At 35.5% G+C, this 26,979-nt stretch overlaps 3 protein-coding genes across 6 annotated transcripts; 1 reads left to right on the plus strand and 2 right to left on the minus strand.

The window, feature by feature from the left end:
* The first annotated feature begins 871 nt into the window (after positions 1-871).
* LOC120121798 (dnaJ homolog subfamily B member 13-like) lies at positions 872-26,426 on the plus strand. 3 transcript variants are annotated; one of them, XM_039141089.1, is made up of 5 exons: positions 872-884; positions 9,873-9,877; positions 24,440-24,685; positions 24,971-25,389; positions 25,787-26,426. In XM_039141089.1, the coding sequence occupies exons 3-5, from the start codon at positions 24,521-24,523 to the stop codon at positions 26,235-26,237; spliced, it is 1,035 nt and encodes a 344-aa protein (XP_038997020.1). In that variant the 5' UTR covers positions 872-884; positions 9,873-9,877; positions 24,440-24,520; the 3' UTR covers positions 26,238-26,426. The 3 variants fall into 3 exon arrangements, with proteins under 3 accessions (XP_038997020.1, XP_038997019.1, XP_038997018.1); XM_039141088.1 differs by lacking the exons at positions 872-884; positions 9,873-9,877 and adding an exon at positions 12,034-12,078; XM_039141087.1 differs by lacking the exons at positions 872-884; positions 9,873-9,877 and having other exon boundaries at positions 24,288-24,685.
* On the minus strand, positions 990-13,366 carry LOC120121800 (glycogen phosphorylase 1-like). Of its 2 annotated transcripts, none has more exons than XM_039141091.1 (3): positions 13,272-13,366; positions 12,798-12,959; positions 990-1,046 (listed from the first exon to the last, which is right to left on the minus strand). In XM_039141091.1, the coding sequence occupies exons 1-3, from the start codon at positions 13,359-13,361 to the stop codon at positions 1,041-1,043; spliced, it is 258 nt and encodes an 85-aa protein (XP_038997022.1). In that variant the 5' UTR covers positions 13,362-13,366; the 3' UTR covers positions 990-1,040. The 2 variants fall into 2 exon arrangements, with proteins under 2 accessions (XP_038997022.1, XP_038997021.1); XM_039141090.1 differs by lacking the exon at positions 990-1,046 and adding an exon at positions 12,083-12,416.
* Positions 13,449-18,234, minus strand: LOC120121911 (glycogen phosphorylase 1-like). The gene is made up of 15 exons (XM_039141188.1): positions 18,231-18,234; positions 17,932-18,055; positions 17,428-17,520; positions 16,970-17,105; positions 16,779-16,847; positions 16,503-16,604; positions 16,068-16,124; positions 15,698-15,795; positions 15,318-15,465; positions 14,758-14,964; positions 14,340-14,447; positions 14,150-14,245; positions 13,961-14,017; positions 13,627-13,773; positions 13,449-13,538 (listed from the first exon to the last, which is right to left on the minus strand). The coding sequence occupies exons 1-15, from the start codon at positions 18,232-18,234 to the stop codon at positions 13,449-13,451; spliced, it is 1,536 nt and encodes a 511-aa protein (XP_038997119.1).
* Positions 26,427-26,979: the final 553 nt, after the last annotated feature.

The following is a 26,979-nucleotide window of genomic DNA, read 5'->3' on the forward strand; positions in this document are numbered from 1 at the left end:
ATTAGAATAATTATTAGTATAGTCAGAGGGTTAGTATTGTAAATAAACCAAAATAAATAAAGGATGGTGACAATAACAAATTCACACTTAAATTAAGGTGTCTTAAGTGTAATTAACCCAAAAACTTGATATTTAGGCTAATATTAGCCATTTACACTTAGGTAACTTGGTAGAACCCTAAGTGAGTTTCACTTTTAATTTTGTTTTTCACTTCTGCTCTACCCCTTTCTCAAGCGGTACTCCCTCTCTTTTTCTATTCTCGGCCAAGAACGCTATCCGACCACCACCATCGGTGGTCGGTTCTATCCTAAGCCTAAAGACCAAAATACCCCCTGACAAAGACCTAAAGCCTTGACTTGGAAACAAAACGTTTAGGAACCAAGACCCAAGCTTCCACCGTCGTTTCAGCCCCCTAAACACGATGAAGCCTCCGGCTCCGACAAGGAACACGAACGACGAAAGGTAACCTATCCTCTTTCACTCATTTCCTCTATTTTTTTAAAACTCACATACACACACAAAAATAAATATAATCATTTTCTTATTTTTTATTATTTCAAAAACGAAGGTAAATAATACTTGCATATAAAATACCTTGGAGAGAAAAAAGAGTTCTTGAATCTGAAAATTTTATTTTCTCTGTATATTGATAATTTTCATATGATTACAAACTTTTTCGAATTTTTTTTGTTTCTCTATTTTTTTCTGTTTCAGTTTCTTTCCCCAAATCTCTTCTCTCCTTTTGCTCTCGATTTTTCTTCAATTTTATTGTTGAAATCTTCACCTCCTTGGATGCATTTGCATTTTCTTTGCATTTGGTAAGATCGTGACAGGTTTAGGTATGATTTATGTACTTGCTTTTGACTTTGATACAATTTTTTTTTGTTTGGTTGGCTGACATAATTGATGATGACATTTCAACTTGCTCGGAGGTGACTCGCCTTGGTGACTCGTCGATGGAGAGGCTTGGTACTATTGCTGATATGGGTCTGTTGGGTTGCTGGATTTTGGGACTGGGCCTTTGGATAACTCTTTGTAACTTAGGCCTGAAAAAATGTAATTAATTAGTAATAAGATTAATAATAATAATAATATATATAATAAAATACTAATATAATTAAAAACGTTTTTTCAAGACCCAGACAAAAATGGGTGTTTACAACTGCCCCTCTTTGCACATTCTTGTGTTAACAAGAATAGGGCAAAGACGAAAAAAACAACCAATTTTTGTCCGGGTATCTTTTTTGGTTTTGATATTTGTTGTTTGATTTGGGAGACGACACTGCTCATACATGCTGAAGAGTTCTGGTCATCTAAGGGTGACAAGACTCCTACATAATGAGAAGATTTAGTCATGGGATGACACTGATCATACGTGATGAAGAGTTCTTTGCCATCTTTAGGAAGGGTGATAACTCAGTTTCTACGTGATGAGGATGATTGGTTATCTAGGTTGACATAGCTCCTACATAATAAGGAAATCTAGTCGAGTGATGACACGGCTCATACGTGATGAAGAGTTTTGGCCATCTAAAGGTGATAACACGGCTCATACGTGATGAAGAGTTCTGGTTATCAAGGATTGACACGTCTCCTACATAATGAGGAGATCAGGTCGGGTGATGACACGGTTCCTATGTGATGAGGACAACAAGCCATCTATAGGTGATAATACGGTTCCTACGTGATGAGGACGACTGGCTATCTGGGGTTGACACGGTTCCTACATGATGAAGAAATCAGGTCGGTGGATGACAAATTGTTGTGACACTAAGTCTATCCATTGGGCACAATATTCTTCTTCGTGAAGTTGAAATCATGAGTGGCTCTTTCGTCGTGAAGTTGAGCTTTGAGCTGGATAACTTTCATTTTAAAGTGTTGAATTGAACAAGTTCTTCTCATTATGAACTTCTTCTCTCTTGTTGGATGAGTTCTTCTCATTATGAACTCTCCACTGGAAATGTTAATGCAAGGTTGAACGAGTTCTTGTCATTATGAACTTCTTCTTCCTTGTTAGATGAGTTCTTCTCATTATGAACTCTTCACTGGAAATATTGATCCACCTCCTTCTGTGATGGATTCGAACCAAGGTTGAACAAGTTCTTCTCGTTATGAACTTCTTCTTCCTCATTGGATGAGTTCTTCTCATTATGAACTTTCCACTGAAAATGTTGATCCACATCTTTCTTTGATGGAATCAAACCAAGGTTGAACAAGTTCTTCTCATTATGAACTTATTCTTCCTCTTTGGATGAGTTCTTCTCATTATGAACTCTCAACTGAAAATGTTGATCCATCTCTTTCTGTGATGGAATCAAACCAAGGTTGAACAAGTTCTTTTCATTATGAACTTCTTCTTCCTCATTGGATGAGTTCTTCTCATTATGAACTCTTATGGAAATGTTGGTTCACCTCCTTCTGTGGTGGACTTGAAAGGAACAAGTTCTTCTCATTATGAACTTTCTCATTTATGATGAGTTCTTCTCATTATGAACTCTTCTGGAAATGTTGGTTCACCTCCTTCTGTGGTGGATCATGATCTTTGTTGAAATCTTTGTTAATCTCTGGAATTCCTTCTATTTGTAAGGTATTTTCCATCATGAATCTTCTTTTTTCATACAAAGATCTGTAAAACCTGTGTTTGAATGCAATGAAATGTATCAATGTAATGCATTTTCTATTATGCAAATGATGTTCTTATGAATGCAAAAATGTTGACGCAATCTTCATTTGACTTTAAAGTGGTGAACTTGGCCTTCTTTCACTTAGTCAAAATGTCATTTCAAGCTGGCATTTTTGATGAACCATCTAATCCACTTGCATCTTTGTGTTTTCTTTGTTTTATTAAAGCCTCAAAAGAAATGTTTCATTTGTGGAACTCTTGTCGTAGTCAGAATTATGATCTTGATGCCCCATTTTGTCCTAGATAACACCAGCTTTCTTTTCTTGGACTTGTGCAGAAATCCAATAATGCTTTCATCTTTGAAAAGAGAATATATCATCTTTGAAAAATATAGATGTAGATATGATAAACTCAACAGAGATTAGTTAGGAGAGCTGCGTCTGTTCTGATTTGATCTCGAACAAATCATTCATACCATATTATGTCAATATGTTTAACAACAACCTATCGTTCAACCTTAGTTGGCTCCATTAGTTTCTTGTTGTTAAAATTTCTGCTCCCCTTCTGTGGAAAGAAATCTTCATCATTTCTCACTTCTAACCTTGGGGTCGAAGAAGTCAATCTTCATCTCGGATCAACAAATGGAAATACCATATGATCGCAACATTGATTCAGCACCATAATCATTGGTTCGTAAAATATTTGATAACATTCATCCTTTCCTATGGTTTTTGTACAGATTTCTCAATCATAGTGTTCAGAGCTTTTGTAGGATGTCACTTAAGAACAAAGCTCAGTGGGAATACAAGTGAGACGCTTTGACTTGCCAACATAAAATCATCAGAATAATGCAACTGTATGATGAACAAAACAATTATGTATAGTTAGCTCCACTGTCACTGTTTCACCATTTTCATTCTTCATATCTTTCTGTATCATTGGGAATATTTTCTCAAATCAATGATCTTGACACAAGATGATATGAGCCTTCAGCATGCCCCCAACATTTATAGATACGAACATTCAAAATGCATTCAAAATTATTTCTTGCTGATGTGAGCCTTCAAAAATGATTCAATGTGAGCTTTCAAAATGCCACACATGGATCATTTCTATCTAAAATGGGCCTTCAAAATGCCCCTAATATTCTATTTCTGGTTGAAATGGACTTTCAAAATATTCCAACCTTTTCATGCTGGTGTGAGCCTTTAAGATACCCCACATGAATTATTTCTGTCTTTTTCATGCTGATGTGAACCTTCAAGATACCCACATGGATAATATGGACCTTCAAAAATACATCAAACGTTCAAACAAAAGGTTCACTCTCAATGTCCATTGAATTTGAATCTCATGATTCCCAAGAGGTACAAATTTGATAATGCCTCTTTTGTGGATCATTGTGGCTCTATTTGTGTTCAAATTTGTTTATCTTGAAAGTTCTTATTTTGGCGTTACTAAATAGCAGTGTTGCCAAGTAACCTGAGGGAATGTCTTCATATTATCAAAAACTTAAGAAGTGATCAATCCTTCTGACAGAATGTCTGAGATATGTGCCTCTTCTGAATGAGGTGGTTATCTTCTTCTAGACTGGTCGCATTCTTTCCTTTTTACTACACACTGAGATATGTGCTCATTTTGAATGAGACAATCATCCTTTTCTTATCAAATTGCTGATAATGTCATAAGAGAGTGTTACAAGTTCTTTCCTTTAGCCCTCCTGATCTTCCAGGCCACTTACTTTCAAGAATGTGAAGTGCTTCATCATTTTGGCATTGCTCATCCTTTTTCTCAAATAGAGGCATAATAGGCATCAACTTGATTCAAGGACTTTCCTCATTTGAGACTATCTTGTTTGAAAATATTTTTTCTTTTTTTTATCAAAAAATGAAAGAATTTTGTAAATTGTTGCCTCTTATAGGTTCACAATTCAATCAAATCATAAAACATGAATTTAATGAAAATCAAATAAATCAACTACTTTTTTTTAAATCATTTAAAAATCATAGTCCTATGACAAGTGTCAAAATTATTGACTAATTTAAGGTATAAGTTGATTCTGGTAAAATAAGGTCTCTCAGGTTTGTCCAGCATATATGTCCTTTTAAGCGTCTACTAACTTGAAGAAATGGTTGTTATGCTCATCTCATAGAGATACTTCTTGATTCCAGAATCTCAGAAACGTCTTTGGGATGTGTGGCGCTTCATCAAGAGCTTAAAATCGCCTCTTATGTCGTTATTGCACCATTCAATATTTGAGTCGCCTTTTCAGGTTTTCAACTCGAATCCTCCTTTGGTTTCAAGACATTATTCAAAATTTACATCTTGAACCCCCTTTTATAATATCATGCATTACAGATTTTAAAAAACTAATTTTTGTAAATAAAAATTAATCCTGAGAGGCGGAATAAAATCTGAAGATAGTCTCTTTTACTTAAAAATCCATGTATGATTATAATGGACTTTTCAGGGACGTAACGTAGGCCAGGGCTCATGGTTATGAAAGAAAGGGATAAAAAGTCCCAAACAAGTGTTTAAGGGTAATTGAACCAAGGATCAATTCATTCTGATGCCTTCAATCTTGCCCTGCTTAACTTGGATATGCTTTGCTACTTGTATTTCAATATTTCTTTTTCTAGATCCCTCTAGACTGCCAATTTTTGGGTTCATTTCCATTTTCTTATATCATAAGCATTTCTTGCACTTCTTGTTGAATATGAATCTTTGAACAATTGCACATGATCAACCTTATAACTTGAGGTTCACTGAATCACCCATCTTGATTCAATTTCTTTTTTTTCATTTCTTTTTTTTCTTTATTTTTTTCCTTTTTTCTTTTTTTTCTCTGATGGATGAGTATAAGACTTCAATTGCTTTGAGTACCTTCTTTTACTCTTGCATTTGTTATTCTTGACTGGATTTGATCTTCAAGCACCTCATATTTGACATGCCTTGTGGTTCAAAACTCTCTTTACTTCATGGAGATTAGTTTTCGTAATAAAAACTAGATTGACAATCTTTATTCCTGTGAGTAGATACCCTTCACCTTGCCCCCCAATATGGAGGGTGATCCTTAGTTAGGATTGAATCAGAAGAAAAATCATTCAAGCTCAAGTGAGGGCAACAAAAGATATATTTTTCTTCTTTTGCGAAGGGATAAATGAAATAAGGTTGTTCATCATTTCATACACCGAAGTCTATGTAAAAAGAGGTATCCCCAGGGGGATGAATATTCAGGATTAACTTTTATTTACATGAAAACAATGTAATTAATGCATGATATAATTATTTAAATCAATCCCTCTTTTTTCTTTTTTTTCTTTTTTTTCTTTTTACTTCGAGCATGCCCCAATTTCTCGAAATTCTCTTTGACAAGTTGGTCCATGATGCCCCATCTAGTTTCTTCTTGTAGGAAGATTCACGGATAATTGAAAGTTTGGTTCTTTTAAGGTATGTTGATTTCACCAGTATAATGGTTTTGTATCTGGAATGACAAATGTATGACTTTTGAAGTCGTGTATATGGTGGAATGTTATAAACCAATCAACTCTACCCAAGAAGATAAACACCTGGATTTAGTGTCTCAAAAACAGGCAGAGACATTACTGCAGATCCTTAGATAAATATAGGGTCAGGATTTGGTAAGGGTCAAAAATAGATCAAGTAATTGTATTTCTGGCATTGTATGAAAGGTTTAATTTTACCACTTGCCAAAGATCTACGATTCTTGAGAAAATAAAAGAATATTTAATTTACTTGATACTCAAAAACTTCAAGATTAAAATTTGATTCCTTGCTCATAACCATAAAAGCAACACAAATTTATTTATTACACAAAAGGCGGAGAAAGAAACAAAAAACATGTTCAAACAAGATGCTGAAAATAAAAAGTATTATAGTGGTAGATAACAACTTCCACTTATTTATCTATCATGCCCCATTACTCCTATAATGTTGGGTGTATAATCGGCTCAGATTCCTTTATCCTTATTTGCTCCCCATTTCTCGACCATTTCACTTGCCATGACACCTTTCGATGTACCCTCAGATGCACAAATTTCTTCTTCCTCTTGAGCAGCTTCTTCGTAAAATCCCAATTTGTTGTTATTCATCAGTTTTTCTTTCCCTGATTGAAAATTAGGCCCAAATTTGGATCCGAAATGATTTTCCTTGGTGATGATAGTTTTGGCTGGATTATGAACACATATTGCAGCTGTGATTGGCGTAACATTCGTTAAACCTCCTAAACTGTCCAAAACCCCACATGCCTTCAGGAAATCTGATATAGGTGTTTTAGATGTCTTCAAGGCTGCATCTGTCACATTCATTCTTAAACCCACGGGTCAGTCTCGTATTACATTCATGGAAGCCCTTTTGCTTTGATTTCCTTTCTCATCCTTTTGTGCCCTGTGTTCTTCATAGGAATTGACTGTATTAATCTCTGTTGAAGCAATAACTTCTGATTTTTTTACCTTAACCCCTTTCTCTTTTACTTTGCACCTTTGAATTGCTTATTCTAAAAGATCCTCAAAGTTGTTAGAAACCTTAAATGAACAATCTGGGGTTCCGTTTTGGTTTATCTAAGGAATCACCTTATAGGTCCACTTCTCATTCGGGGGCCACTGTGGCTGGACGTATCCCAGTGTAACCAATTCGGCTGTGAGTATTTTTTAACGTGATTTTTCAAGCGAAAATGAGACAACTGAAAGCCCAACACTCTGTTTTTCTTCTCATGTAATCCCCATGACGAGAGATTATTTGGTGATAGCTTTACAGATAGAACTTGATTATCTTGAATTAAGGATTATAAAGGGTTAGAACCTCTAATAATGAGAGATTGTTCATTCTTAGCTTTCTTGACCAGTATTTGGTCTTCTTCTATGCCCCTCTTATTTGAGTAAGACTCAACTTTCCCAAGGGAAACTTTATCTCTTGTTATCGCTTCATTCATTGTGGGGCCAGTGGAACCTTCTACAATTACAGTTTCAACACTAACATTCATATTCTCATCCAAAATGGTATCCTCTAGTGGCTCTTATCCATGTATCATAACATTCACCTTGTCCATTAATTTGGTCATTTGTTCTTTTAAATCATCCTGAAACTTTTTTGCTTGATCAATCATTTCTTGTTGAATCTTGATAAGTTGCTCTTGAAGTTTATCAATTCTACCAACCCTTTCTACAATCTCATTTATGGCTCTTATCATTCTCTAGGAAGACCAATTTAACTCCAATTTGATTTCAAAAATTCTGTCATGGAATCCTCCATGAATTATTCACATATTTTCATGATTTAATGCATGTAAAATAGTTTGAAACAAAATGCAAATGCATGATGTAAGATTGAAACTATAAATATAACTATGCAAAGATACGAATGCAAACGCAAATGTAAAAGGTATCGATTTCTAAAAGTAATCATTCTTACAAAGAGTTTCATTCTTCCAAAAGAACTTTCATCTTTATAAGAAAGATCAATCTATGAATGCAGTTTGGCCTTTTTATTTAGCTTCATGATCTCAGCCATGATCCCAATAACTTTATCCTTTTTCCAGAAATGACTCTGAATCCAGATGGTAAGTAGTTGAGCGCAGCCTCTAAATTGGCTTTCCTCTAATCTATGGTAATCATTTAGGGATCAAAAAGTCTCTGCCAAGATAGCCAGTACATGTTTTATACCTTTCTCCAATCTGTCCAAAAGATCTACAATAACAACCTCAACGTGTAGCAAAGTCTTTAGAAATATCACTAGACCATACATGGCAAGATCAAATGTGTTCAATCTCTTATCTTCATCTATATGCTCAAGTATCACCTTCTTGAGACAATGCCAAGGAAAACATTCATTTTCTCCCTTTTGTTGAATGTGCTCTACTATCCAATTTTCACATGTACCAGTAATTTTTACCAGTTTACTCTTGAAGGATTAGATTTTTGGAGGTTTGAAATAAATTCTATCCACCTGGAGGTTTTCGAAATTAAATAGAGTTATATACTCCTCAATTGTTAGTGTCAAATCTTGTATGTTGAAAGTGAAACAGCTGTACGCAGGGTTCCCGAATCAGACCAGAGCCTTAAGCAATGGTTCCTTTATCTTTACATAAAGGAGCTGAGCTATGTCACCATATTTCTTGTGAAATTTCTCCTTTGTTACTACTCTTCAAATCTCTCAAATCTCTATCAGCTCTTATAGATCATTCCTCTTGAGATTGATATATGTGGACATCTGTGATACGTAATCCCCAGGTAAATTGTCTCCTTTCGCCCTTTGTGTTTCTTCAGACTAAGCTTGAACTGCCGGATTAGGTTCTTTCTTGCTATGAAAACTCTTTTCCATTTCAATGACCGCTCTTCTAATCTGATGATTACTTGGTTAATCAACACCTTTCTTTTATTCATGATGACTATGCAAATGCAGATGCAAAAATGATGCAATGCAAAGAAGGACGAAAAATAACACACATAAAAGAAAAGAAATGAATTAGTATGGGCGAAATAATCAATAAAATTAAAAGATGCTATAACACCTACCAAATCATGATATCTACATGATCATGCTTTTATTAGATAACGATCCTACCCAAACATGCTTTCTACCCAAAATAACTATTTTCAATGAAATGATCTTAACTGCATGGTATCTAGTTGGCATGCTTTTGTTCAACAAAATTTAAAGCAAAAAGAAAGGTTTTGAAACGCTTCTCCTTTGTGTATACTTAATTTGGGTATATATAGTGACTATTCTAAGGCTCACTATATGCATGGTTTCGGCTATAACGGAAAAAAGGTACTCGAATTGTCCTTAATGTTGGTGCCCTATTGGGCTACCAAACCCTCAATCTTGGCCCATTACAGGCTTGTGTGGATCGAGTTCAATTTGAGAGGATACATTCCCTTATGTCCATGCGGAGAAACAATTTATCTCACGTAGTCATAAGGTATATGAACCCTAAAGATTACTTACTAAAACCCATGCGGAGAAACAAATTATCTCACGTAGGTTAAGCTTTCATCTCAACTTAAAAGGGACGAAACTCATAAGTGAACTTATGTTATGTAAATGTACGTGTTGTGTGTGAGGAGAAACTCACCTTTAAAACAGAACATAAAACAAAATTTTTACAAGCTCCAAAAACCTGTTCAATTCTGAATACCAATAAAATCAAAAGTCAATTAGTTAAAAATAATGCATGATATGTTGAAAATCAAAAATAAATAAAAAGATCGTAACTGAAATACAATTTAAGTTTGTAATTCACAAATATAAAAACAACGTATAATCGTTAATGGCCTGACTCTCAAAGTCTCCAGTGGAGTCGCCAAGCTGTCATAACCATTTTTTTAAAACAATTCTTTTATCGTTTTAAAAACAATTACGATTTTATTTTTGGAAAATTTGATGATTTTGGATTAATTTGAACTAAATTGAAAAAAGTCGACATCAACCTTTGGTTTAGGTAGATCGAACACCTAAAAACGTCTTTTAAAAACAATTTTAAGAAAAATCATTTTTAAGACAAAAGTTGGTCTGCGTTTACCAAAAGTTCGATTAAAACGGGTTCGGGAGTCGGTTACGTGTAGGGAAGGATTAGCACCCTACAGCGCCCAAAATTAGTACCTAAACGATTATACAATATTGAGAATTATAAACTCAACAATATATTTAAAATACGATCCTTTTATTCATTCGCTTTTATTTAAATAAGTGAGAACAATCGAGAAAGCATTTTCTTTATAGTTAGGAGACTTTCTCATAGATTCTTCTCAAATTGAAATATTATTCTCAAATTTTGCACAGAAAATAAAATAAAAAATGAATATGAACAATGATGAAAAATAAATAAATAAATAAATAAACATGAAACATAGAAAATTATCAAATATAAAACAACCATTTATGTGAAAAATCCTTGAAAAGATACATTCCCTTTAGTTGGGAGATGACCTCGTAGATTTTCCACATAATAAAATTTTCTATTTTCGTATATTAAAAAAATAATGATTATTTATATAAAAAAACAAATCACTGGAGCATGTCCAGAAAAATGAAGAAATATGTGATTCAAAGCTTTTGCTTAAGGCTTTCATTATGATTTCTTTAACTATTAGTTGGGTGTTTTTTTAAAAAGGGATGAGAATTAGAGTCAAAAGCCATGTGCTAATGCCAAAAGTAAAAAAAAACATGGAGCCCATTTGCTTAAATTATATAAATAATGTAGAATACTAGTAGTATGGGGTTTATAAGTCAAACAAATAGCATAAAAAAGTTAAAAAATTATTTGGTTCTTATTATCATATGAGCACGCTTGAAAGTTGCCAATAAAAGAGGAATCAACATCCGAATTAAAAAATACCATACAAATAAAGGGATAACTAAATAAGACTAAAGCATAAAAATTAAAAATTACAGACACAAAATATTAAATATACTACCACCAAGCTTAGTGACAAAAATAAAATAACAGAAAAACAAAGTGCCAAAATTAGAAATAAACAAGAAACATACGTATTAATTACTAAAATAATAAAAAAATAAAATGCCAAAATCTAAAATAAATAAACATGGGATGTCACATATTAGTGATTAAATTAAAAATAATGAATCTAAAGTGTTGAGAATAAAATAAATAAAACACAAAAATTGAAAATAACTGGAATGTAAATAAAAAAAATAAAATACTTAAATTAAAGAAAGGATAGAATGGAAATGTAAGAAGGTAAAATGTTAGGGGTTAAGAGCCAAATATTTTTATGGATTAGAATAATTATTAGTATATTCAGAGGGTTAGTAATGTAAATAAACCAAAATAAATAAAGGATGGTGACAATAACAAATTCACACTTAAATTAAGGTGTCTTAAGTGTAATTAACCCAAAAACTTGATATTTAGGCTAATATTAGCCATTTACACGTAGGTAACTTGGTAGAACCCTAAGTGAGTTTCACTTTTAATTTTGTTTTTCACTTCTGCTCTCCCCTTTTTCAAGCGATACTCCCTCTCTTTTTCTATGCTCGGCCAAGAACGCTATCCGACCACTACCATCGATGGTCGGTTCTATCCTAAGCCTAAAGAACTCCAAAATACCCCTGACAAAGACCTAAAGCCTTGACTTGGAAACAAAACGTTTAGGAACCAAGACCCAAACTTCCACCGTCGTTTTAGCCCCCTAAACACGATGAAGCCTCCGGCTTTGACAAGGAACGTGAACGACGAAAGGCAACCTCTCCTCTTTCACTCATTTCCTCTATTTTTTTAAAAAACTCACATGTACACACAAAAATAAATCTAATCTTTTTATTATTTCAAAAACGAAGGTAAATAATACTTGCATGTAAAATACTTTGGAGAGAAAAAAGAGTTTTTGAATCTGAAAATTTTATTTTCTCTGTATATTGATAATTTTCAGATGATTACAAACTTTTTCGATTTTTTTTTCTCTATTTTTTTCTGTTTCAATTTCTTTCTCCAAATCTCTTCTCTCCTTTTGCTCTCTATTTTTCTTCGATTTTATTGTTGAAATCTTCACCGAATCTCCTTGGATGCATCTGTATTTTATTTGCATTTAGTAAGATCATGATAGGTTTAGGTATGATTTATGTATTTGTTTTTGACTTTGATACAATTTGTTTTGTTGTTTGGTTGGCCGACATAATTGATGATGACATTTTAACTTGGTCGGAGGTGATTTGCCTTGGTGACTCAGAGAGGTTTGGTACTGTTGCTGATATGGGTCTGTTGAGTTGCTGGATTTTGGGACTGGGCCTTTGGATAACTCTTTGTAACTTGGGCCTGAAAAAATGTAATTAATTAGTAATAAGATTAATAAAAATAATAATATAGATAATAAAATACTAATATAATTAATAATGTTTTTTCGAGACCCGGACAAAAATAGAAACTACCTGGATGTTGAGAAAGATCAGCCCCTGGTATTACCAACTCAGCAACAGAAACATTGTAATCGGGTATAAATACCTGCAGATATAGTTAATGGCTTAGGAAGACAGATTAACTATTAGAAGACAGGTATACAGGTCCTTGCAGTTTAATTCATCATCAAGGTTGCTAATTATTTCTGTTCAAGGGTAATTATTCACCCTTCTGAGTAAGTAATACACATTTCAGACTTCCATTCAACAAACATTTCAGGAAAAAGAAATACTGGCTTACCAACTTTAAAAGATCTCCAATATCTTTATCATTGTTGATCTTTTCAGCTACAAGATGACAGAGTTTAATAATCTTCTTTGCCATTTCATAACCTGGAGCAGCTTTTCCTCCAAGTATGCAGACCCGTGGTACAACTTTTTTCCTATCATTCTTGTCCATATGCTGCAACAAAATGAGAATGGCATTAGTATGATACCTCTGATTCATTCTTTTAACTTGTGTTAAAATGTTCGAAAGTATATACAACTTTTATAACCTACATCTTTATGCAAACACAAATGACTATGATTAAGGAAATGGTTAATCAGACTCATATCTGGCAGATTCGATACGTATGAAATCAGAATAAGGAATCGTTGATCTTGCAAACATGAAGCCACAAGATGGTAAAAACTTAAAACCCAAGGACAATTCAACAAGGAACTTATAAAAGCATCATTTTTATGTACACATAAGCCAAAGATGGTGTTTAACCTTAAAGCATTCATATCTATGGATAATGCCAAATATATTAAGCAACTGCCGCTTATATTCATGCACCCGCTTTGTCTGCACATCAAACATTGCATCCAAGCTGACCTGCCCATTACCGATAATACACAATCCAAAGTTAGACCATTACAGAGGTACTTAAAGACATGAAAAAGAAATTTAGGGGCAGACTATAGCTTTCTTCACAACCTTCAAAACACTCATTGCTTCAATGTACTCGGTAACCCTTATTTTGTTGACCTTCTTAACCTATGACATAATAGTTAACATTAAACGATTGGTTAAGTCAATGATGTGTTCTGTTTCCAAAGCTGAAGAATGCTAACTAAGAAAGTACCATCTTCCATTCTTGATGCAGTTCAGCATCAGTTGCACGGTCTCTCAAGCCTATTAAAAGGTCAATATCACGGATCCAAGCTTCTGTTCCAAGCCATTTTGATATAAGAACACATAAACTAGGATTGCTGACAACTATCCAGCGACGCTGAGAAATCAAATGTTAACAGATCAAAATGACTACACAGCAGATGAATTTAAATTATTCATGTACTTTTAGTTGTAAGGGCAAGATGCACCACAGAATCAAAGCAACAATTCTAGAATTTAATTATGGTAGGCAAGCAACTTGGCCCATCAATCGCTTAAATACTGAAGACTGCACTTAATTTAACCTGGGTCACTCCATTTGTCTTGTAGTGAAACTTGTACGGCCACAGCTCATAGAAATCCTGCAAAGATTTAACAGAAAACAATTAGACCAACTAATTAAAGAGGTTCTTTGAAGCTGAGTTCTATTTCGAACTTATTACAAGCCAAGGAAAGGCAATGTTTAAGCAGGTAAGAACAAATTTAAGTTTTACCTTGAATAATTTTGTTCTCAACAACTCGGAATGAAATCTGGAGACACCATTCACAGTATGAGAACAAATAATTGATAGGTTTGCCATCCGAATATTCTGAAAAAAAGGGATGGTTTTGAAGTTCGATTTTCATACATTCTAGCAATCCACCAACAAAACAGAAATTAAATCTATAAAATTTGAGATATACCTTCACAGCACCTTCCTCAACAATTGACATCCTGGCCAGCCGATCATAATCTAAACCAATCATCTTCTTTAACTCTTCCACAAATTGGAAGTTTATGTCATATATAATCTGAAAATAGCTATTTTGTAAAACGGTAGAAACAATTTGACATCCAGTCAAATTAAATATATTACAATCTAAATAAGTGGATAATACAGGAAATGTTGTGTTGAAAATAACAACCACATGCATGCTTCTGTACATTGGATGCATGATGTCATAATTAAGAAAATTATTAAGTTGAAGTTATAGATGAAAGAATATTTTAACGAAGCTTGTCCCTTAGAACTAATTAGGCTTTCAATCACATAAAGTTTTTCAACGAAACAGGCTAGTTTTAATTAACCAGAAGTACATTGCAAAATTCAAACAAAATAACCTGCAAATGTCGAGGGAGAAGACTGCCCAGTAGGTCCACAGGAATTTTCTCCAGTGCTTCAGGTGATATGGAATGAGTTGTGAATGAAAATATTTTGCATATGATGTCCCATGCTCTTTTCCAGCCTAAATGCTCTTCATCCAAAAGCACTCTCATTACCTCAGCTATTGCGAGAGATGGATGAGTGTCATTCAGCTGCAGTGCAACCTATATAAAGTGCAATTGAAGTTGACAGAAAAGGAGTCAAGCATCAGTGCAGCACTTGACTAAGGATGATTATTGAAGTGGAAAGAAAAATCTTCTCAGTATATAGAAAGCTTCCACACTCAACTCTCAGTAGTTCCATCATCTCAAAGCACAACCATTTATTAAGTATATGACATTGAGAACCTATGTAAACCTTGAGAACAGCAACATTAGTCAATATTCAGGAGGGTATAACTGGACCATGTCATCTCACCACATGATCAGACCAGTACAGAAGTACCAACTAATCCTATTTGAGGTGTTCCTACATATGCTTATGCACTAATAGATACATGAAACATGCAGGTAAGAACCTTCTCTGGAAGCTGATCAAAATTTCTATGAGCATCTTTGAATCTTCTGATGATGTCTTGTACTGATGCAGAGACAAAGAAATATTGCTGTTTCAACCGCAATTCTTTACCCTGAAAGAAGCCACCACAGAACAGTATGAATGTAGCTCTACATAAAGACGATAAAGAAACATATTCAGTCAACCACTCAACCCCTTGCAGACATTTCAACCAAGTTTTCAATGAAAGCAACATGAATCATCTCCAACTAAGTACCTCTAATTTCCCATAATTCAAACAATTGCAGTAAAAGCTTTAGAAGATGTGGCATGGAAAGTTTGATAGATAAGACAGAATCTAATCTTGATGTAACTGATAAATTTATGCAAAAGCAAGCAAACCTGATAAGAACGATCATCGGGGTATAGTATGCTACTAATACTTCTGCTCTCTGTCTATTGACCACAGCATCAACATAATCCCCAGTATTATAAGACTCCTGCAGCCATGCTCCAAATCCGAGGATTTAAGACATAAGAAGGCCACATACAAGAATCCGTAAGCATATATGGGAATGAAAATCATACAAAACTATAAATCAGAAATCTTAATAATTTCCAGAACAACCCCTTACAAAATTGAAGTCTCCAAAACTAAAAGACAAAATATCTGAAATATACAAAATTTTTAACCAACAATTTTTTCTAGAACTGTAATCAAATACCCACGTCAAAGACTATAAAAGAAAGAGGATGGATGCTAAAATCTTACTGACATAAGCAAGAGGTCTCTCCAAAAACTAATTCTCCGATATGGAAATAGTGAAATCTAGAACAGTAGAGAAAATAAAACAATAAGTAAACTGAATCAGCAAATAACTGATATCACTTCAGTTGGATTGAGCATGATTCGAAGCACTTGAGCCAAAACAATCAGGATAAAAAAGGAATAACACCCCCCCCCCCGGCTTACTGAGCAGAGCTTAATGGCCAGGGTATAGAAGAGAATTCAAACAGGAAAAACCACGTAATTGCGCATATGAATACGTTTTAAGCAACTTATAAGTCATTTCCAGTAAACCTAAAGCAACAGAAATATAATTTTATGTGCCATATATTCATAGTTTACGTAATCCCATATAAATGGAAGCAAACATAGACATAGAATTCATGCTTACAACAACTAATTGGACTTTTTCGACACTACCATATTATGTTGATCACTTGGTTTGGCAGCCCAAAGACGAAGAACAATGGTATTCCTTGTTCCATAACCAGGTATTGGATTGTCATATTCCACAGCTTCAACCTACCACCATGAAGACATATTGCTAAGCTAAAAAAATACCGACACATTCCCTTAACCAAAAGAATACCATTGAGCACTGATTTAAACTATCCATCGCCCATAAGTACAACCAAAAGATAAAGAATTTTATGCAAAAGTGTAGGCTTCAATTTATGAAAAGAATTACTGCCTTACCATTTCTCCAGGAATCCAAACTTTAATTTTATCCTTATTCAAAACTTCGTCTGTGACAGTCCCATAGAACTTTTCCATCCAAAAACATAGTGGAAAGAAGTTTAGAAAACAAAACAGAAAAGGATCATAAAGATAATGTCAAACTTCCAATACTACTACAGATAATTAAAAACATCTGAGTATGTACAAACCTTTACGCAATAAGTTATATGAACCCGCTCTATCTCCCAAGGGTTTCCAAAATTCAACCAGTAATCAGGTTGTTCATGTTGAAAGCCATCCAATATGACTTGACGGAACAACCCATACTGGTAGCGTAATCCACAGCTGTAAAAAGAAGATGCACAATTCCCTAGAGTTAGCTTATGGTAAAAGCAAATACTCATTTGAGGGTATACAAGTCATACTCATGTGATGCAAGAATTCCTTAACTGATCTTGGAAAAGGAAAATTAGCATAGATTATTGTAAAAGCTAATACTAGTTGGAAGATATGTTATTCAGTTTCACAGCCCATAAACCATTTTAGTTTCGAATCCGGTATGGATAATTATTCAGTACAGATTACTTAATGGAAGGGCTCAGATGTATTACTTTTAACTTGAAATAAATCCAAAAATCTTACAAGAAAATATAGAATAAAGGCATACCCTATAGCAGGATAGTCCAAAGTTGCTAGGGAATCCATTTGGCATGCTGAAAGACGAGCAAGGCCTCCATTACCCAGGCAAGCATGTCCTTCCCTAGAATGTCATAATTAATAAGCTATAGTGTAAATGCAAAATTGTCTGAGTATACAAATATATATACACACCAATTTAAGAAAAAACTCCTTCCTACATGATTAGGAATTTACTTTTAGGTCACTCATTAAAACCGACAAATATTTCACTTGCTTCTTTCTATATATCTTCATATGATCATATCCAAGTGTCGGACATGGGTACTTCATGACAAATAAGTGTCGGATATGGGTACTCCCTAGAATATGGCCACCCATTGGATTCACCTAATTTCAAATCTCCAATTACCACACAACATGATACCTGATATAAATACTAGATGTGTTCAATTCCACTCAATTAAAAAATTACTTTTCCTAATCATGATCCGCTGAGTAATAATAATCTAAGACTAGGATAATAAAGGAGTACAAAAAATCAAATGTCAAGTTAACCTGTTCAGCTAAAACTTCAAACTCAAAACCAAACTGGCTTAAAGCATCTTCAAATTGATCACGAATTCCAAGGTTGATGACACTATTTGACAACGAACGGCCTGAAATTATAAATTGCATGCAAGTTGTTTAGCATGAATTATATTTAAAGCAATGAAGACAATCCAGAATAGGATGCGTATTCAAGAATCCATAACCAAACTTTTAGAGAGCTCTTAAATTTATTGATAATTTTAAATACAATAAAATTATAACGCTCATAGGTAGGAAATATACCCATAAGAAACTCAAATGAAAGAAAGTATAGTCGTTTCGGGTTTTTCCTATAGAAATTGTTGACGAAAACGGGTAAAGAAAACGAAAGAACACGAGAATTTTACGAGGTTCGGCAATGTGCTTACATCCTCGGTGCCTAGGCGGCGCTAGAATTTTATTCAATGATATTTTAGGTCTAGGTTACATCTCTATTTATAATAGAAAACCCTGGTACATAATTACAAAATCAACCCTGTACCGTACCGCAGGGGCTACGCCCCCGCACCCCCAACCCACATAATTTGTAACCCCACAACGAGACTTTCTTTGTAAGGACAGTTGATGTTCGCTTCGCTCACTCCGCTCCATCTCCTGTCCTCTTTACTGGTATATTTATGAGCCATACCTAACAAATCTCCACCTTGGCGAATATCCTGCCCCTTGGAAACTTCAATGTGGGTTGGGTTACCTTGTTTCTTTAACAACTCGAAACATTCAACAAGTCCAAGCAATGCTTGAACTTGTCTGTCGTAACTGGCTTGGTGAACATATCAGCGGCATTCTCATCAGTATGTACCTTCTGAAACAAAACCTCTCCAGATGCAACCAACTCTCTGATCTTGTGGAACCTTACATCAATATGTTTAGTTCTAGCACGATACACCTGATTATTAAGCCAAGTGAATAGCACTTTGATTATCACAAAGCAAGTGAACTCCACCTTGTTGAACACCCAACTCCTTCACTAAACCAGTAAGCCATAAAGCTTCTTTTGCAGCTTCAGCCGCTGCCATGTATTAAGCTTCAGTTGTAGATAGTGCCACGACAGATTGAACAGTAGACTTCCAGCATATAGGCCCTCCACCAAGAGTAAACACATACCCTGTCGTAGATCTTCTATTATCCAAGTCACCTGCATAATCTGAATCCACATATCCTACAACCAAAGGATTATCCCGCTGACTCCCAAAAACAATTCCATGTCCCACAATACCCTTTAAGTACCGAAAGATCCACATGACTGCATCCCAATGTTGCTTACCAGGTTTAGACATGTACTTACAAACTTGACTAACAGCATGAGCTAAATCAGGACGAGTACATACCATCGCATACATCAAGCAGCCAACAGCATTAGAATACGGAACCTTTGTCATATTTTCAGCTTCCTTATCTGTCTTAGGGAACTGTTCTGATAAGAGCTTAAAGTGATTCGCCAATGGAGTGCTAACTGGTTTCGCGCTGCTCATCGCAAACCTTTCTAGCATTTTCTCAACATAACCCCGTTGAGATAGCCGCAGTTTCCTTGAGTCTCTGTCCCTGCAAATTTCCATTCCAAGAATTTTCTTTGCAGCACCTAAATCTTTCATATCAAATTCCTGACTCAATAAAGTTTTCAAACCGATAACATCATCCATGTTCTTCGCATCAATCAACATATCATCAATATACAGTAATAGAAAAATAAAAGAACCATCATCAAGGCTCTTAACATAGACACAACAATCATACTCACATCGGTTGTAGCCAATCTTGATCATATAGGAGTCAAACCGTTTATACCACTGTCTCGGAGACTGTTTTAACCCGTACAAAGATTTCTTCAATCTGCAAACTAAATGCTCGTTTCCAGGTTGAGTGAAACCTTCAGGTTGCCGCATGTAGATATGCTCCTCTAAATCACCATGCAAAAAAGCAGTTTTAACATCCATCTGCTCTAAATGCAAATCACAACTAGCCACCAATGCAAGTACTGCTCGGATTAAAGTGTGCCTGACCACAGGAGAAAAGATTTCATCATAATCAACTCCTTTCTGCTGTGAAAAACCCTTCGCTACCAAACGAGCCTTGAACTTCTCCCCCTCTTTTTCTGTTACTGCTGGTTTCTTCTTATACACCCATTTGCAACCAATCGGCTTCTTACCCTCAGGAAGGGGAACTAACTCCCATGTGCGATTGTGATTCAAAGACCCCATCTCCTCAACCATGGCTGCCATCCACTTGTCGTTTTCCTGACTAGTAACGGCATCATGAAAAGTAACTGGATCATCACTGCTAACAGTAAGTGCAAAAGATACCAAGTCTTCAAAACCCAATCTGTTCGGAGGCTTTATATTCGTCCGTCTCACCCTGTCTCTGGCGAGACTATAATCCTGCAAATCATCCGTAGTGGAACCACCAGAAGTCGGTTGAGAAGTTTCTGGTTTCTCAACTGGAAACTGCTCGAAATCTACCACTGTCGTGTCTTGCTTCTGCTGCAACATAGACTGTTCATCAAAAACGACATCTCTACTAATCACAACTTTCTTCGCAACTGGATCCCAGAACTTGAATCCTTTGACACCTTTCTTATAACCCAGAAAAATGCACTCCTTCGATTTTGCATCAAGTTTGGATCTCTCATCAGCAGGTACATGCACATAAGCAGGACAACCAAAAATCCGTAAGTTATCAAAACTAACATCATGACCAGTCCATACCTCTTCTACAACTTTTCCAGTCAGCGATGCCCTTGGCGATCTGTTGATAAGGTAACACGCCATGTTAACAGCCTCAGCCCAGAAGTGTTTGGGAAGCCCCGCATTCAACCGCAAACATCTGGCTCTTTCATTCAACGACCTGTTCATTCGTTCCGCAACACCATTCTGTTGTGGTGTCTTGCGCACTGTAAAATGCCTCTGAATCCCATGCTCCTTACAGAATTGTAGGAACTGTGAATCTGTGTACTCCGTACCATTGTCAGACCGCAAACACTTGATTTTTCGTCCTGTTTGGTTTTCTACCTCAGCTTTCCACAGCTTGAACTTCTCAAAAACTTCATATTTCTGTTTCAAAAAATACACCCAAACTTTCCGTGAAAAATCATCAATAAAAGTAACATAGTACCTAGATCCACCCAAAGACGATGTCGTGGAAGACCCCCATACATCAGAATGCACATAATCAAGAATCCCTTGAGTTGTGTGCTTCGCAGTCTTGAAACGGACTTTAGTCTGTTTACCAAGAACACAATACTTGCAAAAATCGAGCTTACAGCTTTTGACACCATGCAACAAGTTTCTCTTGTGTAATTCTGCCATACCACGTTCACTAAGATGAGCAAGGCGCATATGCCACAATTTTGTCGTATGATCACAGGACTCAACAGAGTGAACTCCACCTGCAACGGTACTCCCTAACAATCTGTAGATATTCCCTGCAGTCATCTTGCCTTTCATCACAGTCAATGCTCCTTTAACAATCCGAATGGTTTCCCTATCCTCGTCAGCCTTAGGGATAAAACCATTCTTGTGCAAAGTGCCCAAGGAAATCAAATTCTTCTTTAAGTCTGGGATATGTCGAACACCACTCAACGTCCGAACGGAGCCATCGTGCATCTTAATTCTGACATCACCAATACCAACAATATTGCAACATCGATCATCACCCAAATAAACCGAACCAGAATTAATCGGCCTGTATGTCGAAAACCATTCCCTATTTGGCGTGATGTGATAAGAACATCCAGAATCAAGAATCCAAGCATCCATCAATTGTGTCGTTGAAATAGAAAGCATATCACCCTCACTGCAATCAGAAGTATCATCCTCGACCACGTTCACAGACTTGGATGAGCCATCACGCTTCTCATCAGTCTGCTTTTTCAACTTTGGACAGTCTCGCTTCATATGTCCCGCCTCCTTGCACTTGTAACAGTGAATCGTCTTCTTATCCCTGGATTTGGATCTGGAATTCCGCTTCCCGGACCCTGCCTTCTCTGGCTTCCGTCCACGATCTCGATTACCCTTGACATATAAGCTATCGGCTTGAGAGCTTTCCCCTGCATTCTGCTTCTGCTGGTTGTGAGCCAACAAGGCTGCAGTAATCTCCTCAACGTTGATAGTCTCTTTCCCATATGTAAGAGTAGTCACCATGTGTTCGTAAGAAGAAGGCAACGAACATAACAGAATCATCGCTCTGTCTTCATCCTCAATTTTCACATCAAGCCGAGCCAGATCAGAAACGATTTGATTGAAGACATTCACGTGTTGCGCCAAATCGTGATCGTCCTGCATCTTCAGCCCATACAGCCGCTGCTTCAGATACAGTTTTGTCGTTAAGGATTTGGAAATAAACTGACTTTCCAACTTCCTCCAAATTTCGTCTGGAGACGATAGATGCATGACGTGATACATGACCTCGTCCGCCAAGCATAATCGTATGGTTCCTGCCGCTCGCTGCTGCAATTCTTCCCAATCTTCCTCATCCATCGACGCCGGCTTTATAGGTCGCAAAGCCTTCAAGATCCCTTGCTGCGCCAATAGATCCTTCACCCTCGTTTGCCATAATCCGAAGTTACCCTGACCATCGAATTTCGCGACTTCGAATTTTGCTCCTGACATCTGATACCAATTGTTGACGAAAACGGGTAAAGAAAACGAAAGAACACGAGAATTTTACGAGGTTCGGCAATGTGCTTACGTCCTCGGTGCCTAGGCGACGCTAGAATTTTATTCAATGATATTTTAGGTCTAGGTTACATCTCTATTTATAATAGAAAACCCTGGTACATAATTACAAAATCAACCATGTACCGTACCGCGGGGGCTACGCCCCCGCACCCCCAACCCACATAATTTGTAACCCCACAACGAGACTTTCTTTGTAAGGACAGTTGATGTTCGCTTCGCTCACTCCATCTCCTGTCCTCTTTACTGGTATATTTATGAGCCATACCTAACAGAAATGTATCTGAGTATCACACTCGAGTGACGAGTTTCATAAAGTATATTAAAAAATTGAAATTCGTCACGAGGCATGACAAGTTCCATACAATTTTGTTTCATATAAAGTGATGAGTTTTAATTTTTAATATATTTTATGAAACTCGTCATGTGGACGTAACGAGTCTACGAATACTGTAACAAATATCGTAGATCCCAAAATATTTTTTGAACCGTTCTATTAGACTAAATAATTTGTCTGCTTAGATTATTGGGTCGATTTTGCCAATACGTTAACAAATTTTATTTTAAAATTTAATTTACCGAGGAAAACAGTAAAATAATAATAATTAAATTATGTTATAAATTATTATGAATTTATTTGAATATTTTTAGATTCATAATTTTTATTTTTAAATTTTTAATATGGATATAAATAATTAAGTTTTGATTTATATATATATATATATATATATAATATGTTATATTTTAAAATTATTTTTGTATAGATAAAAGTCATGTTAGAAATTTAATGTATGCTTAAGTAGATAAATAATGATTAAATTATATTGAAATAAATCGTTATTATTGAAGTTTTAGAAATTATAAAATGATTATTAATTTTTTTAAATTATTATTAAATTATTATTAAAATAATTATCAAATTTATTGAATTGATATAAAATTATCCTTAAACTTATCTAAAATTATCACTATTTTTATAACGTGAAGCAGCTATATTATAATAGTTCAATAAATTTAATGATCATTTTATAACTTCTAAAATTATAACAATCAAATAGATTATTCTAAAATAGATTAGTGACTATTTGTGGAATCTACCCTAAAAATATTATATATCGGTTTTCCAAACTTGGACAAACTACTTATTTGGTCACTCACCTATTATTTAGTTTATATTTTGGTCACCCAACTATTATTTTTATAAAATCATATTTAACATTATATTTTAATTCTTTTTTGGTATTTAGTTGTTAAAAATTAGCGGTAACGTTGACTTATCACTACAAGACAATCATATCAACATGGAAAATGGTTTTAGAAAATGTCAAATCAAAATCATTGTTAATCTTTCTAACGGTAAATGATCAAATCATAATTAATATGAAAAGTTAAGTATGATTTTGAAAATAAATTAATAATTAGATGACCCAAAATAGAGATTAAGTAATAGATGGGTGATGAAATAGATAATTTACCATTCAAATTTTTACTACCCGATGGATGAGGCCAAGAAAAGGTACAACAATTGGTCTGTAACTGTAAAAACTAACTAATGAGATGGGAGGTAAGTTTTGTTTGCTTTAGAAATTAGTAAAACAAAATCGGGAGAAATCGTGTAGCTACTTGCTCTCATTATCTGGAAACTTCCACACTCTTCTCCTCATTTTCGTTTGCCTTCCAGATCTCTCTTCTTTTCCCCCTCAAAATCAGCACTAAACTCCTTCAAACGCCGACTCTTTCTTGCATGTGATCAAACGTTCTTTCATTTTCTTAAAAAAAAAATTTGCGCCAAAACTAGAGCAACGAAGAAGGAAGATCGGCAAAAAGAAAAGTAAGAGGTAGAAAAAGAAGAAGAAGAAGAAGATGGGTGTTGATTATTATAAGATTCTGCAAGTTGACAAGAATGCAAAAGATGATGATTTGAAGAAGGCTTATAGGAAGCTTGCCATGAAGTGGCACCCTGATAAGAACCCTAATAACAAAAAGGAAGCTGAGGCCAAATTCAAGCAAATCTCTGAAGCATATGAGGTTTGCTTATCTCCCCCCCCCCCTTTTTTCCTTTTCTGTTATTTAAGTTTGTCGATTCTTGTAACCCAAACGATAAATTGGGTTGCTTTTTTCATAATCAGGATGATCATCAATCACGTTTGCTTCTTTCTCTTAGGTTACTGAGGCTCTGTATCAAAATCACATAGGATATCCTCAATTCATATTATAAGATTGCCCACCAATTGAGAATTTTGATCTTTACATGTACAGATTACTGAAGTCTAAATCTATGGGAGGAAATATGACCAGCCTTTATGTTTGCAGGTTCTGAGTGACCCACAGAAGAGAGCTATATATGATCAATATGGTGAAGAAGGGCTAAAAGGCCAAGTACCACCTCCAGATGCCGGTGGACCTGGTGGAGCAACATTTTTCCAAACTGGAGACGGTCCAAATGTGTTCAGATTCAACCCCAGAAATGCAAATGATATCTTTGCCGAGTTTTTTGGGTCTTCTAGCCCCTTTGGAGGGATGGGCGGCAGTGGGATGAGAGGTAGCTCAAGAGCATTCGGTAGCATGTTTGGTGATGACATATTCAGTTCGTTTGGTGAAGGAAGGCCAATGAGTCAGAATCCTCGTAAAGCTCCTCCTATTGAAAATACGTTGCCTTGTAGCCTTGAAGATTTATATAAAGGAACCACAAAGAAGATGAAGATTTCTAGAGAAATTGCAGATGCAAGCGGGTATGTCTCCCTTTTCTACTTTTGCTCTTAATTTTTTTTTTCGTGTTCTTCTCATTAGTTTCCAGCTGTATGTTTATTGATTCTGGTTCATGTCCTTCTAAAGCAACATGAAGTATCTGTTTACTGAACCCTATATATTTTCAGTAATTATTGATAGCTTCAATGATATATTGAAATGCAGATACTCTTAATTTATCTGTTTTAGTCTATAATTAAGCAGTAAAAGAGAGCTGAAAGAGTTGACCTGATCATTTGGTAAATGTGATAATGAATCCATTTTCAACCACGCCAGTAGTACTCGGTTACTTAGAACATACCCAACCGAGGAATGATCTTAACATGCTTAATAATTCTAACTACTACTTTCATGGGTGCTGATGTTTGCTAATTGTTTCAGGAAGACATTGCCGGTGCAGGAAATCCTGACCATCGATATCAAGCCTGGTTGGAAAAAGGGAACAAAGATTACCTTCCCTGAGAAAGGAAATGAACAACCGAATGCAATACCTGCAGATCTTGTTTTCATAATTGATGAAAAACCTCACAGTACATTCACACGCGACGGAAATGACCTGATTGTCACACAAAAGATATCATTGGCTGAAGCATTAACCGGCTACATTGTTCATCTTACAACACTGGATGGAAGAAGCTTGGTCATCCCCATCACCAACGTTATTCATCCAAACTATGAGGAGGTTGTGCCAAAGGAAGGCATGCCAATTCCAAAAGACCCGTCGAAAAGAGGTAACCTGAGAATCAAGTTCAATATTAAATTCCCAACCAGGTTAACTCCAGAGCAGAAATCTGGAATCAAGAAGTTATTGGGACCTTCGGGTGGACTCTGATGATCATCATTTGGGTAAAAGAAAAGATATATATGATCAGTGGAAACTTGTGAATATCTGCTTCTGATCAGTCCACTACCACTTATGGACAAGGATACGTGTTTTGTAATATTTACTATTAGTTTGTGGTTTCTGAAGTAATGCATTTGTGAGTCAGAAGAATAAAGCCCTTGGTCTATTTTGTTTTGCTGAAAAGAGAAATCAAAGTGATCATGACCATGAATCCAATATTTCCAATATTGTTAACCTATGTCATAGATAATGGTGTTATATACTTGGGAATTTAATCATGCAAAGTATCAGAATAAATAAATCTGTTAAAGTCCAATCCCCTTAGGAGCAATATTTTCCTTCCCCCATTAAAGTTCAACCTCAATGGACCATATATCATGTCCAACCCTGACTTGTGACCTGAGTATCATGTCTGGCAGGGTTTCGAACTTCTTTTTGAACCAGAGAAATATGGGCAAGATTCGGCCTGCAAAAGCCTGGTTTATGTCTAATTGCGACCGCAAAACATTTGTTCATCAATGTTATCACCGATGACGACCCGCAGTTTGGTTTTCGAAACATTTTAGGATCACTCGCTTCATTTCACCGCCGCAATTTGAGGACAGAATTTGGCTTTAGATATTCATCATATACTTTCCCCTTAAAGAAGTATTTGCCACGAGCCAGGACGGATGGCTTCTACAGCGTGCAAGAGTCCCCTTGTTCTCTATCACTCAACAAAGGTGTGAAG

The sequence above is a fragment of the Hibiscus syriacus genome, unplaced genomic scaffold (genome assembly GCF_006381635.1).
Source record: "Hibiscus syriacus cultivar Baekdansim isolate YM2019G1 unplaced genomic scaffold, ASM638163v2 tig00110383_pilon, whole genome shotgun sequence".
NCBI lineage: Eukaryota > Viridiplantae > Streptophyta > Magnoliopsida > Malvales > Malvaceae > Hibiscus > Hibiscus syriacus.

Excerpts from the sequence above, each read along its gene's own strand:
- LOC120121798 (XM_039141089.1), top strand. The coding sequence starts at position 24,521 with ATGGGTGTTGATTATTATAAGATTCTGCAAGTTGACAAGAATGCAAAA. Across the intron at positions 24,686-24,970 it reads AAATCTCTGAAGCATATGAG|GTTCTGAGTGACCCACAGAA; the intron begins GTTTGCTTATCT and ends TTATGTTTGCAG. Across the intron at positions 25,390-25,786 it reads GAAATTGCAGATGCAAGCGG|GAAGACATTGCCGGTGCAGG; the intron begins GTATGTCTCCCT and ends TAATTGTTTCAG.
- LOC120121800 (XM_039141090.1), bottom strand. The coding sequence starts at position 13,361 with ATGTTTGATGTGCAGACAAAGCGGGTGCATGAATATAAGCGGCAGTTG. Across the intron at positions 12,960-13,271 it reads ATAGATATGAATGCTTTAAG|CATATGGACAAGAATGATAG; the intron begins GTTAAACACCAT and ends ATTTTGTTGCAG. Across the intron at positions 12,417-12,797 it reads TTGGAGATCTTTTAAAGTTG|GCCCAAGTTACAAAGAGTTA; the intron begins GTAAGCCAGTAT and ends ACATTTTTTCAG.
- LOC120121911 (XM_039141188.1), bottom strand. Across the intron at positions 15,796-16,067 it reads GAGACCTCTTGCTTATGTCA|GAGTCTTATAATACTGGGGA; the intron begins GTAAGATTTTAG and ends GCATGGCTGCAG. Across the intron at positions 14,448-14,757 it reads TTCTCCCTCGACATTTGCAG|ATTATATATGACATAAACTT; the intron begins GTTATTTTGTTT and ends AGCTATTTTCAG.